This window comes from Coregonus clupeaformis, chromosome 3, assembly GCF_020615455.1.
Source record: "Coregonus clupeaformis isolate EN_2021a chromosome 3, ASM2061545v1, whole genome shotgun sequence".
Classification (NCBI taxonomy): Eukaryota; Metazoa; Chordata; class Actinopteri; order Salmoniformes; family Salmonidae; genus Coregonus; species Coregonus clupeaformis.
Genome location: NC_059194.1, coordinates 791,391 through 805,544, shown reverse-complemented (window position 1 = coordinate 805,544; position 14,154 = coordinate 791,391). Strand labels below are relative to the sequence as shown.

Sequence of the window (14,154 nt, the reverse complement as noted above, 5' to 3'; positions counted from 1 at the left end):
TATAACCCCACTCACTTTGCCAAAGCACAGCCCCCACACCACCAGAGGGATATCAACAGACCACCAACCTACTACCCTGAGACAAGGCTGAGTATAGCCCACGAAGATCTCCTCCACCGCATGAGCCCAAGGGAGTGACAAACCGGACAGGAAGATCACGTCAGTGACTCAACCCAACTCAAGTCGAGTATAGCGAAAAAAGCCTGGCACTACGTAACGCACCCCTCCTAGGGACGGCATGGAAGCCAGTGACTCAGCCCCCGTAATAGGGTCAGAGGAAGAGAATCCCAGTTAACAATGCATTCATCCCTGCTGAAATACTCTGGATGTGAGACAGATGTATTAACAAAAATGAGTTTTGTCAGAGTTCCCAGTCCAGGGTTCCCAGTCCAGGCCAATGACTGAATCTATTGTCTGAGAAACTTTGTTCAGGTCAAATGAGACTTTCTGTGGTAAAATAAATGTCCTGGCTATGATACTCTCTACAGTGGATGTCCTCGGAAGGCTAGATGTCCTGGCTATGATACTCTCTACAGTGGATGTCCTCAGCAGCTGAAATCCCCATGTATCTAATGGCTGACCCAGGCATTAACTTGAGGAGCTGATGCAAGTCTTCATGTCTCAGGCGAGGGATGGCATTGCATTTGGGAGTAATTTGAAGACCAATAATTGTATCTCAAAATTATTTGTTCACATTAATGAATCGATTTTCTTTTCAATCTATTCTACTTATTTTCTTTCAATATCATTACTGTATTTGTGGCTCACTCCCCACGCCCGTCTTGGCTCACTCCCCACGCCCCTCCCCATAAATGTTTCCTTCACTATATATTCCTGGTCGCACCGTTCTCCGACTTGTCTGGAGTGCGGAGGGCAAAAGGCCAAAATGCAGCACTTAACTTTATTCACTTTGGCGCTCACCTCGATTGCAACTATTTGTTTGGCAAAGTCACCCTATCAATCAGTTCTTCAGCACAGCAGGATAAGAGGCAGACAGCATGGGTAAGGCTCCGAAATTATTCAAATGATGATGTGCACATAGAAAGTTCTGCGCTATTCAATTTCAAGCGAACATGACTTCTGTTCGTATAATTACAAAGCATGATTTATGTTTTATGTTTGAAAATATACAACCTACTACGCCTACTGATTTGTAATGGCATAATGTGTTGTTCTTCACAACTGCTTGAAGTAAAGTGAACAAGTAATTCGATGTGAAGGGCAAACTCAAATTGTCTACTGTAATGTGCCGGCAAAATAAAGCGTAATGAAATATTATTTCATCTCTTTTAGACCCAACGTGTGCGCGATGCAGAAAATACAGGGGACTGACAAGAAGTACTTCACCAACTGCAAGCAATGGTACCATCGCAAGATCTGCGGCAAGCCAACGTGAGTGTACTATAAGCATGTAATTAACGTGCATTTTAATTTGAATGGTTGACAGTGAGTTGATTTATTACAACATGCTGCGTCAATATATGTGTATTATAGCCTACTGGTGTAGACAATACATCTACTGTGGATCGATAGGCTGTCCTTCATCAGAAGGGATGAGGATCTCAAACTTTTTAAGTCATTTGTGCTGAGCAGGCCATTTCCTGTATTGTTCATTTAGATATGCAAACATTAGATTTTAAGCATGATTTATGAGTTGTCCACTCCTTTCATGTGGGTTTATTGAAGGAGAACTCCCAACTAAGATTGTCAGGCTGAAAGAAAAGTAGATAAAGCATTTAGCCTTCACCTCTATTCTGCTGGAAGCATAGAATAGAATAGAGATACACTAGATGGCATACAGGGAGAAGGAATTGATTTGACAGTTACAGTGGCTTGCGAAAGTATTCACCCCCTTGGCATTTTTCCTATTTTGTTGCCTTACAACCTGGAATTAAATTTGATTTTTTTTGGGGGGGGGGTTGTGTCATTTGATTTACACAAACATGCCTACCACTTTGAAGATGCAAAATATTTTTTATTGTGAGACAAACAAGAAATAAGACAAAAAAAACAGAAAACTTGAGCGTGCATAACTCTTCACCCCTTTTGCAGCAATTACAGCTGCAAGTCTCTTGGGGTATGTCTCTATAAGCTTGGCACATCTAGCCACTGGGATTTTTGCCCATTCTTCAAGGCAAAACTGCTTAGCTCCTTCAAGTTGGATGGGTTCCACTGGTGTACAGCAATCTTTAAGTCATACCACAGATTCTCAATTAGATTGAGGTCTGGGCTTTGACTAGGCCGTTCCAAGACATTTACATGTTTCCCCTTAAACCACTCAACTGTTGCTTTAGCAGTATGCTTAAGGTCATTGTCCTGCTGGAAGGTGAACCTCCGTCACAGTCTCAAATCTCTGGAAGACTGAAACAGTTTCCCTCAAGAATTTCCCTGTATTTAGCGCCATCCATCATTCCTTCAATTCTGACCAGTTTCCCTGCCAATGAAAAACATCCCCACAGGATGATGCTGCCACCACCATGCTTCACTGTGGGGATGGTGTTCTCGGGGTGATGAGAGGTGTTGGGTTTGCACCAGACATAGCATTTTCCTTGATGGCCAAAAAGCTCAATTTTAGTCTCATCTGACCAGAGTACCTTCTTCCATATGTTTGGGGAGTCTCCCACGTGGCTTTTGGAGAACACCAAACGTGTTTGCAGCTTAAAGTGTACGGCTTAAAGTGGTCCTATGGACAGATACTCCAATCTCCGCTGTGGAGCTTTGCAGCTCCTCCAGGGTTATCTTTCGTCTCTTTGTTGCCTCTCTGATTAGTGCCCTCCTTTCCTGGTCCGTGGTTTTGGTGGGCGGCCCTCTCTTGGCAGGTTTGTTGTGGTGCTATATTCTTTCCATTTTTTAATAATGGATTTAATGGTGCTCCGTGGGATGTTCAAAGTTTCAGATATTTCTTTATAACCCAACCCTGATCTGTACTTCTCCACCACTTTGTCCCTGACCTGTTTGGAGAGCTCCTTGGTCTTCATGGTGCCGCTTGCTTGGTGGTGCCCCTTGCTTAGTGGTGTTGCAGACTCTGGGGCCTTTCAGAACAGGTGTATATATACTGAGATCATGTGACAGATCATGTGACACTTAGATTGCACACAGGTGGACTTTATTTAACTAATTATGTGACTTCTGAAGGTAATTGGTTGCACCAGATCTTATTTAGGGGCTTCATAGCAAAGGGGGTGAATACATATGCACGCACCACTTTTCCGTTATTTATTTTCTAGAATTCTTTGAAACAAGTTATTTTTTCATTTGACTTCACCAATTTGGACTATTTTGGGTATGTCCATTACATGAAATCCAAATAAAAATCCATTTAAATTACAGGTTGTAATGCAACAAAATAGGAAAAATGCCAAGGGGAATGAATACTTTTGCAAGGCACTGTATGCTGAGTTAGTCCCAAACACCAGCTTGCATAAAATCTCAATCTTCAGAGAGTAAGCACGATGAAGGTGAGAGTTTAAGAAGCACATAAGTGAAATTCCTTCCTGAAACAGTAGCCCAAATATTTAAGTCACCTAACCACAACGACTCGATGTTGTAAAAGGTGACATGCAGTGAGGTCTGTTTTCAATCATCTGCTGAGATTGCGGTTGTTATTACAAAACCTGGTTAAGATTGGTTCAGTTGGTATCCAGCTAGCTGCATGTTGAAGTGGGAAATGCTTTTTCTTCATCCTGTTACGGGAACTTCTCCTGCAGTAGTTGGGTCCTGCCAGGACTGTCTGATGCAGTAGTTGGGTCCTGCCAGGACTGTCTGATGCAGTAGTTGGGTCCTGCCAGGACTGTCTGATGCAGTAGTTGGGTCCTGCCAGGACTGTCTGATGCAGTAGTTGGGTCCTGCCAGGACTGTCTGATGCAGTAGTTGGGTCCTGCCAGGACTGTCTGATGCAGTAGTTGGGTCCTGCCAGGACTGTCTGATGTAGTAGTTGGGTCCTGCCAGGACTGTCTGATGCCAGTGGAGATGAGACAGTGTGTCTGTCCCAAATGGCACCCTACTCCCTAAATAGTGTACTACTTTTGACCAGATCCCTATTACTTTTGACCGGGGCTCCTAGGGCTCTGGTCAGAAGTAGTGTACTATATAGGGAATAGGGTGCCATTTGGGATGTAGTGTATAGTCTGCTATAATGCAAGACGTCCCAACAGTCCTGGGGGAGAAAATATATTCTAAAAGTGTTTATGACTTAATGGTCCAGTTAACATTTTACATTTTAGTCATTTAGCAGACGCTCTTATCCAGAGCGACTTACAGTTAGTGAGTGCATACATTTATTTTATTTTATTTTGCATACTGGCCCCCCGTGGGAATCGAACCCACAACCCTGGCGTTGCAAACACCATGCTCTACCAACTGAGCTACATCCCCTGCCGGCCATTCCCTCCCCTACCCTGGACGACGCTGGGCCAATTGTGCGCCACCCTATGGGTCTCCCGGTCACGGCCGGCTACGACAGAGCCTGGATTCGAACCAGGATCTAGTGGCACAGCTAGCACTGCAATGCAGTGCCTTAGACCACTGCGCCACTCGGGATTTCACAGTATAAAGGCGTCCTCATGCTTCCCAGCCGAAACAGTTTGGAAGAGTTTGTGCATATATTATGATGACATTTTGTGACGTTTTTGTTCGTTTTGGACTTCGGTAAGGGGTTTTTCGGTTGTTCGGGCATTTTCATTTAGAAATACTGCACCAAACATCTTAGTTAGATGTCAAATTGGTCTAGCTGTCTGGTCTAACTGTAGTAGTCTCTGGTCTAACTGTAGTAGTCTCTGGTCTAATTGTAGTAGTCTCTGGTCTAACTGTAGTAGTCTCTGGTCTAACTGTAGTAGTCTCTGGTCTAACTGTAGTAGTCTCTGGTCTAACTGTAGTAGTCTCTGGTCTGTCTCGGTCAACTGTAGTAGTATCTGGCTAGCTGTAGTAGTCTCTGGTCTAACTGTAGTAGTTTCTGGTCTAACTGTAGTAGTCTCTGGTCTAACTGTAGTAGTATCTGGCTAGCTGTAGTAGTCTCTGGTCTAACTGTAGTAGTCTCTGGTCTAACTGTAGTAGTCTCTGGTCTAGCTGTAGTAGTCTCTGGTCTAACTGTAGTAGTCTCTGGTCTAACTGTAGTAGTCTCTGGTCTAACTGTAGTAGTCTCTGGTCTAACTGTAGTAGTATCTGGCTAGCTGTAGTAGTCTCTGGTCTAACTGTAGTAGTTTCTGGTCTAACTGTAGTAGTCTCTGGTCTAGCTGTAGTAGTCTCTGGTCTAACTGTAGTAGTCTCTGGTCTAACTGTAGTAGTCTCTGGTCTAACTGTAGTAGTCTCTGGTCTAGCTGTAGTAGTCTCTGGTCTAACTGTAGTAGTCTCTGGTCTAACTGTAGTAGTCTCTGGTCTAACTGTAGTAGTCTCTGGTCTAACTGTAGTAGTCTCTGGTCTAACTGTAGTAGTCTCTGGTCTAACTGTAGTAGTCTCTGGTCTAACTGTAGTAGTCTCTGGTCTAACTGTAGTAGTCTCTGGTCTAACTGTAGTAGTATCTGGCTAGCTGTAGTAGTCTCTGGTCTAACTGTAGTAGTCTCTGGTCTAACTGTAGTAGTCTCTGGTCTAACTGTAGTAGTATCTGGCTAGCTGTAGTAGTATCTGGCTAACTGTAGTAGTCTCTGGTCTAACTGTAGTAGTCTCTGGTCTAACTGTAGTAGTCTCTGGTCTAATTGTAGTAGTATCTGGTCTAACTGTAGTAGTCTCTGGTCTAACTGTAGTAGTATCTGGCCTAGCTGTAGTAGTCTCTGGTCTAACTGTAGTAGTATCTGGTCTAGCTGTAGTAGTCTCTGGTCTAACTGTAGTAGTTCTTCTGGTCTAACTGTAGTAGTCTCTGGTCTAACTGTAGTAGTATCTGGCTAGCTGTAGTAGTCTCTGGTCTAACTGTAGTAGTTTCTGGTCTAACTGTAGTAGTCTCTGGTCTAGCTGTAGTAGTCTCTGGTCTAACTGTAGTAGTCTCTGGTCTAACTGTAGTAGTCTCTGGTCTAACTGTAGTAGTCTCTGGTCTAACTGTAGTAGTATCTGGCTAGCTGTAGTAGTCTCTGGTCTAACTGTAGTAGTCTCTGGTCTAACTGTAGTAGTCTCTGGTCTAACTGTAGTAGTATCTGGCTAGCTGTAGTAGTCTCTGGTCTAACTGTAGTAGTCTCTGGTCTAACTGTAGTAGTCTCTGGTCTAACTGTAGTAGTCTCTGGTCTAACTGTAGTAGTCTCTGGTCTAACTGTAGTAGTCTCTGGTCTAACTGTAGTAGTATCTGGCTAGCTGTAGTAGTATCTGGCTAGCTGTAGTAGTCTCTGGTCTAACTGTAGTAGTCTCTGGTCTAACTGTAGTAGTATCTGGCTAGCTGTAGTAGTCTCTGGTCTAACTGTAGTAGTATCTGGCTAGCTGTAGTAGTCTCTGGTCTAACTGTAGTAGTATCTGGCTAGCTGTAGTAGTCTCTGGTCTAACTGTAGTAGTATCTGGCTAGCTGTAGTAGTCTCTGGTCTAACTGTAGTAGTCTCTGGTCTAACTGTAGTAGTCTCTGGTCTAACTGTAGTAGTCTCTGGTCTAACTGTAGTAGTCTCTGGTCTAACTGTAGTAGTATCTGGCTAGCTGTAGTAGTATCTGGCTAGCTGTAGTAGTCTCTGGTCTAGCTGTAGTAGTATCTGGCTAGCTGTAGTAGTCTCTGGTCTAACTGTAGTAGTATCTGGCTAGCTGTAGTAGTCTCTGGTCTAACTGTAGTAGTATCTGGCTAGCTGTAGTAGTCTCTGGTCTAACTGTAGTAGTCTCTGGTCTAACTGTAGTAGTCTCTGGTCTAACTGTAGTAGTCTCTGGTCTAACTGTAGTAGACGACATGAAGCATGGACAACTATTTCTGGAGCATAAATAGCTAGGTTAGCTAGGTAGTTAGTTTAAGGGAGATAAATAGCTGGGTTAGCTAAGTAGTTAGTTTGGACAAGATAAATAGCCAGGTTAGCTAGGTAGTTACACAGTAGATCATGGATACCTTGTGTCTCTCTAATCAATCAGTCAGGGTAGTGTTAAGTAGCTTGACCACCTCTGAGGGTCAAAGGACAACTCAAGTGACCAGTCTTCCAGATCGGCCCCGTCCTGGATCCATGGGCAGTAAAGGCACTGACAGCACTCCACAGTAGCGGTGGTTTGATTGACATCAATGTTAACGTCCCTGCAGGGAGAAAGATGCTATTGGTTATTTGCTCTGTCTAACATTCCTGTGAGATTGTGTTGTAGGTTTTGCATGGCATGGGAAAGCCATGTGTCGACCATTGCACCATTACATACCGCCTTGCCCTGCAGTGCATGGGAATTGGTGTGCTAAGAAAACATGCATTTGCTATTTAGGATAAGTTAGTGTGTGTGTGTGTGTGTGTGTGTGTGTGTGTGTGTGTGTGTGTGTGTGTGTGTGTGTGTGTGTGTGTGTGTGTGTGTGAGAGATAGTCTTCTGTTCCTGGAATGTTCTTGTTATTTGATCTCCCTTGATAAGTATTGTGAAATTATCTGGATATTTCCTGTAGAAAATGTAACCACTGACACTAACTTGATGACTTTGTAACGGGAGACTTTTGCTGGCGATTCACAACAGTGTTTCTTTCATTGGAAATCTCATGAAAGTTGAAGAGGAAGTGAAACTTTGCTGTGGGCGCTGGATGTTTGGAGGAAATTATGGCTTTAGAGGACACTGTTGAGGGACCCTACATCCTTAAACACACACTAATCATTCATAAGGGAGCCAGGAAAATGTACTTTTTCCATAGCAAGCCAGGCCTAACTGTCAATTTGAGAGGGCTGGGACTGGGAGTTTGAGAGTTGCGTTCAAAAGGACAAACTTGGGCTTGTGTAAACAAAGGTTCCTAAAAGCTTTTATCTGCTTGGATTTAATTACATTTACAGACAGAGACAGACATCCATGGAAAGAGGGAGCCAACCTGTTAAAATACTATTTAGAATATTTAGAATACTTGTATCCTTTTCTCTAGCCTGTCTGTAGTGCCAGATGTGCAGGGGTTTGCAGTTTGGGGAATATTATATTGGACTGTTAGGCCAGGTAAGCAAAAAAACAAACAAAAAACACATAACATTTCTTAAATGATTTCAAATATTATTTGAACCCAGGTCTGGATGGAGTTTTAAAGACAGGAGTGTGTAGTAGCTTTCATCGTCCTGTACTGAACAATCCCTGTCTGTGTGACTGTGAGTGGCCACTGGGCTCAACAGGCAATGGGGTAGAATGTAGGCCATGGGGAGGTGGTGCTGCTGGGGCTAGAGAGGTTACAGTCACCAATAACCCTAACAACCCCCCTAGCTACCTAACAACACCCCCTAGCTACCTAACAACCCCCCTAGCTACCTCCCAACACCCCCTAGCTACCTAACAACCCCCTAGCTACCTCCCAACACCCCCTAGCTACCTCCCAACACCCCCTAGCTACCTCCCAACACCCCATAGCTACCTCCTAACACCCCCTAGCTACCTCCCAACACCCCCTAGCTACCTCCCAACACCCCCTAGCTACCTCCCAACACCCCCTAGCTACCTCCCAACACCCCCTAGCTACCTAACAACCCCCCTAGCTACCTCCCAACACCCCCTAGCTACCTCCCAACACCCCCTAGCTACCTAACAACCCCCCTAGCTACCTAACAACCTCCCTAGCTACCTCCCAACACCTCCTAGCTACCTCCCAACACCCCTTAGCTACCTCCCAACACCCCCTAGCTACCTCCCAACACCCCCTAGCTACCTCCCAACACCCCCTAGCTACCTCCCAACACCCCTTAGCTACCTCCCAACACCCCTTAGCTACCTCCCAACACCCCCCTAGCTACCTCCCAACACCCCCTAGCTACCTCCCAACACCCCCTAGCTACCTCCCAACACCCCCTAGCTACCTCCCAACACCCCTAGCTACCTCCCAACACCCCTAGCTACCTCCCAACACCCCCTAGCTACCTCCCAACACCTCCCAACACCCCTTAGCTACCTCCCAACACCCCCTAGCTACCTCCCAACACCTCCCAACACCCCTTAGCTACCTCCCAACACCCCCTAGCTACCTCCCAACACCCCCTAGCTACCTCCCAACCCCCTATCTACCTCCCAACCCCCCTAGCTACCTCCCAACACCCCCTATCTACCTCCCAACACCCCCTAGCTACCTCCCAACACCCCCTAGCTACCTCCCAACACCCCTTAGCTACCTTTAAGCCCCAATCTCAACGTCAATGCGTTGGTTCTTCTGCTTTGCTCAGCAATCACACTATGTTTTGAAGTAGTAACATTTGACCAAAGGTGAATCCCAAAGCTACAGTGGGGAGAACAAGTATTTGATACACTGCCGATTTTGCAGGTTTTCCTACTTACAAAGCATGTAGAGGTCTGTAATTTTTATCATAGGTACACTACAACTGTGAGAGACGGAATCTAAAACAAAAATCCAGAAAATCACATTGTATGATTTTTAAGTAATTAATTTGCATTTTATTGCATGACATAAGTATTTGATACATCAGAAAAGCAGAACTTAATATTTGGTACAGAAACCTTTGTTTGCAATTACAGAGATCATACGTTTCCTGTAGGTCTTGACCAGGTTTGCACACACTGCAGCAGGGATTTTGGCCCACTCCTCCATACAGACCTTCTCCAGATCCTTCAGGTTTCGGGGCTGTCGCTGGGCAATACGGACTTTCAGCTCCCTCCAAACATTTTCTATTGGGTTCAGGTCTGGAGACTGGCTAGGCCACTCCAGGACCTTGAGATGATTCTTACGGAGCCACTCCTTAGTTGCCCTGACTGTGTGTTTCGGGTCGTTGTCATGCTGGAAGACCCAGCCACGACCCATCTTCAATGCTCTTACTGAGGGAAGGAGGTTATTGGCCAAGATCTCGCGATACATGGCCCCATCCATCCTCCCCTCAATACGGTGCAGTCGTCCTGTCCCCTTTGCAGAAAAGGATCCCCAAAGAATGATGTTTCCACCTCCATGCTTCACGGTTGGGATGGTGTTCTTGGGGTACTCATCCTTCTTCTTCCTCCAAACACGACGAGTGGAGTTTAGACCAAAAAGCTCTATTTTTGTCTCATCAGACCACATCACCTTCTCCCATTCCTCCTCTGGATCATACAGATGGTCATTGGCAAACTTCAGATGGGCCTGGACATGCGCTGGCTTAAGCAGGGGGACCTTGCGTGCGCTGCAGGATTTTAATCCATGACGGCGTAGTGTGTTACTAATGGTTTTCTTTGAGACTGTGGTCCCAGCTCTCTTCAGGTCATTGACCAGGTCCTGCCGTGTAGTTCTGGGCTGATCCCTCACCTTCCTCATGATCATTGATGCCCCACGAGGTGAGATCTTGCATGGAGCCCCAGACCGAGGGTGATTGACCGTCATCTTGAACTTCTTCCATTTTCTAATAATTGCGCCAAACAGTTGTTGCCTTCTCATCAAGCTGCTTGCCTATTGTCCTGTAGCCCATCCCAGCCTTGTGCAGGTCTACAATTTTATCCCTGATGTCCTTACACAGCTCTCTGGTCTTGGCCATTGTGGAGAGGTTGGAGTCTGTTTGATTGAGTGTGTGGACAGTTGTCTTTTATACAGGTAACGAGTTCAAACAGGTGCAGTTAATACAGGTAATGAGTGGAGAACAGGAGGGCTTCTAAAGAAAAACTAACAGGTCTGTGATAGCCGGAATTCGTACTGGTTGGTAGGTGATCAAATACTTATGTCATGCAATAAAATGCAAATTAATTACTTTAAAATCATCCAATGTGATTTTCTGGAGAATTTTTTTGATTCCGTCTCTCACAGTTGAAGTGTACCTATGATAAAAATGACAGACCTCTACATGCTTTGTAAGTAGGAAAACCTGCAAAATCGGCAGTGTATCAAATACTTGTTCTCCCCACTGTAACTAGTCTGTAAAGCTTTATACATAGTCACTTTTACAACAAATTACATCTTGTTATTTTGTCTGGGAAAGGAACATTTTTGTTGTCTATTCTTAATCAATAAAGCAAGAAAACAATTTTTGGGTACTGTACCTATGAATATAAAGTTAAAAATGAGAGACTGTGTGGTAAATCCAAATCTATCTAGCATGCTGTTTTCAACATGGAACCAATAAAGTCGAATGGCCCTCCAGTCTCTTCTTCAGTACTTTAGTCTGGTGGATCGCTTGCCTCAACACTTGGACGTCTCAATGTACACAGTGTTTGAATTATGCAACCTTACTGTTTATTTTGTCAGAAATCCATGGCTACCATCTTTGTTTATGCTTGCGGAGAACAAAAACGAAGTTGAGTGACCATCTGTTTTGATAATCAGTCTGGTCTGGTTTCCAAGCTAGTGTGTTTTACAGGGTTTCCCTGTAACCCCACCTCCTTGCTTAATATTAGGATTGTCCCCAAACCATGTTTCTGAGCTACCCCTACCCTCACCCTGGGAGTTTAACAGTAGCTGATTGCTCAGAGCCTCGCCTGTCTGGGGTCTTTAACAGCTTTTACAGTATAGTTCATTATGCTTGAAGGGGATGGTGGGGATGGGGGTGGCTAACTAGGGTTGATGTTGACAAGTGGGTTATTGAATGTGTCAGACTCAGGTAGTTTTCCATTGACTTTCATCAATGTTAGGACTCAGAGTTGGTCCTCTTTTACATTTTAATCATTTAGCAGACGCTTTTATCCAGAGTGAGTTAGAGTTAGTGCATTCATCTTAAAATAACTAGGTGTGACAACCACATATCTCAATCATAGTAAGTACTTTTTCCTCAGTAAAGTAGCTATTGGGGGAGGGGGGTGCTGTGGGATTATTTAAGAAACTCTTTGAAGAGGTAGGGTTTCAGATGTTTTCGGAAGATGGGCAGGTACTCTGCTGAAGAGCTTTGACTGGTCTGGGCCAAGAGATCAGAGCTGGAGTACTCGAGTTGGGGTGTAGGGGCTGCACGGGGCTGCAAGATGCCAAATAATTTTAGCGTAGCTTTCCACAGCTTTTGCCTTGTCTTTTTTTTTTGTGTGTTATGTATTGTTAATATTGCCACTGTGTGTTCCTCACTATAACCTATGTGTGCCACTGTTTGATTAGCAATACTAATGTTTACACAATGGACTAGCATCTTTTATTCATGTTTTTTGTTTTCTGGTTGTACCCCTAGCTACCTCCCAACCCCCTATCTACCTCCCAACCCCCTAGCTACCTCCCAACACCCCCTAGCTACCTCCCAACACCCCCCTATCTACCTCCCAACACCCCCTATCTACCTCCCAACCCCCTAGCTACCTCCCAACACCCCCTAGCTACCTCCCAATACCCCTTAGCTACCTCCCAACCCCCTAGCTACCTCCCAACCCCCCTATCTACCTCCCAACCCCCCCTAGCTACCTCCCAACACCCCCTAGCTACCTCCCAATACCCCCTATCTACCTCCCAACACCCCTTAGCTACCTCCCAACACCCCCTAGCTACCTTTAAGCCCCAATCTCAACGTCAATGCGTTGGTTCTTCTGCTTTGCTCAGCAATCACACTATGTTTTGAAGTAGTAACATTTGACCAAAGGTGAATCCCAAAGCTACAGTGGGGAGAACAAGTATTTGATACACTGCCGATTTTGCAGGTTTTCCTACTTACAAAGCATGTAGAGGTCTGTAATTTTTATCATAGGTACACTACAACTGTGAGAGACGGAATCTAAAACAAAAATCCAGAAAAATCACATTGTATGATTTTTAAGTAATTAATTTGCATTTTATTGCATGACATAAGTATTTGATACATCAGAAAAGCAGAACTTAATATTTGGTACAGAAACCTTTGTTTGCAATTACAGAGATCATACGTTTCCTGTAGGTCTTGACCAGGTTTGCACACACTGCAGCAGGGATTTTGGCCCACTCCTCCATACAGACCTTCTCCAGATCCTTCAGGTTTTCGGGGGCTGTCGCTGGGCAATACGGACTTTCAGCTCCCTCCAAACATTTTCTATTGGGTTCAGGTCTGGAGACTGGCTAGGCCACTCCAGGACCTTGAGATGATTCTTACGGAGCCACTCCTTAGTTGCCCTGACTGTGTGTTTCGGGTCGTTGTCATGCTGGAAGACCCAGCCACGACCCATCTTCAATGCTCTTACTGAGGGAAGGAGGTTGTTGGCCAAGATCTCGCGATACATGGCCCCATCCATCCTCCCCTCAATACGGTGCAGTCGCCCTGTCCCCTTTGCAGAAAAGGATCCCCAAAGAATGATGTTTCCACCTCCATGCTTCACGGTTGGGATGGTGTTCTTGGGGTACTCATCCTTCTTCTTCCTCCAAACACGACTTGAGTGGAGTTTAGACCAAAAAGCTCTATTTTTGTCTCATCAGACCACATCACCTTCTCCCATTCCTCCTCTGGATCATACAGATGGTCATTGGCAAACTTCAGATGGGCCTGGACATGCGCTGGCTTAAGCAGGGGGGACCTTGCGTGCGCTGCAGGATTTTTTTATCCATGACGGCGTAGTGTGTTACTAATGGTTTTCTTTGAGACTGTGGTCCCAGCTCTCTTCAGGTCATTGACCAGGTCCTGCCGTGTAGTTCTGGGCTGATCCCTCACCTTCCTCATGATCATTGATGCCCCACGAGGTGAGATCTTGCATGGAGCCCCAGACCGAGGGTGATTGACCGTCATCTTGAACTTCTTCCATTTTCTAATAATTGCGCCAAACAGTTGTTGCCTTCTCATCAAGCTGCTTGCCTATTGTCCTGTAAGCCCATCCCAGCCTTGTGCAGGTCTACAATTTTATCCCTGATGTCCTTACACAGCTCTCTGGTCTTGGCCATTGTGGAGAGGTTGGAGTCTGTTTGATTGAGTGTGTGGACAGTTGTCTTTTATACAGGTAACGAGTTCAAACAGGTGCAGTTAATACAGGTAATGAGTGGAGAACAGGAGGGCTTCTAAAGAAAAACTAACAGGTCTGTGATAGCCGGAATTCGTACTGGTTGGTAGGTGATCAAATACTTATGTCATGCAATAAAATGCAAATTAATTACTTTAAAATCATCCAATGTGATTTTCTGGAGAATTTTTTTGATTCCGTCTCTCACAGTTGAAGTGTACCTATGATAAAAATGACAGACCTCTACATGCTTTGTAAGTAGGAAAACC

The 14,154-nt window shown here is 45.0% G+C and overlaps 1 protein-coding gene across 1 annotated transcript in view; it reads left to right on the top strand.

The window, feature by feature from the left end:
- The first annotated feature begins 845 nt into the window (after window positions 1-845).
- LOC121538619 (transforming growth factor-beta-induced protein ig-h3) overlaps window positions 846-14,154 on the top strand; it is a 33,968-nt gene continuing 20,659 nt past the window's right edge. Inside the window, exons 1-2 of the mRNA XM_041846799.2 lie at window positions 846-1,002; window positions 1,294-1,392. Of these exons, the coding sequence (XP_041702733.2) occupies window positions 887-1,002; window positions 1,294-1,392 (215 nt within the window). The 5' untranslated portion in view covers window positions 846-886. The remainder of the gene's footprint in view (window positions 1,003-1,293; window positions 1,393-14,154) is intronic.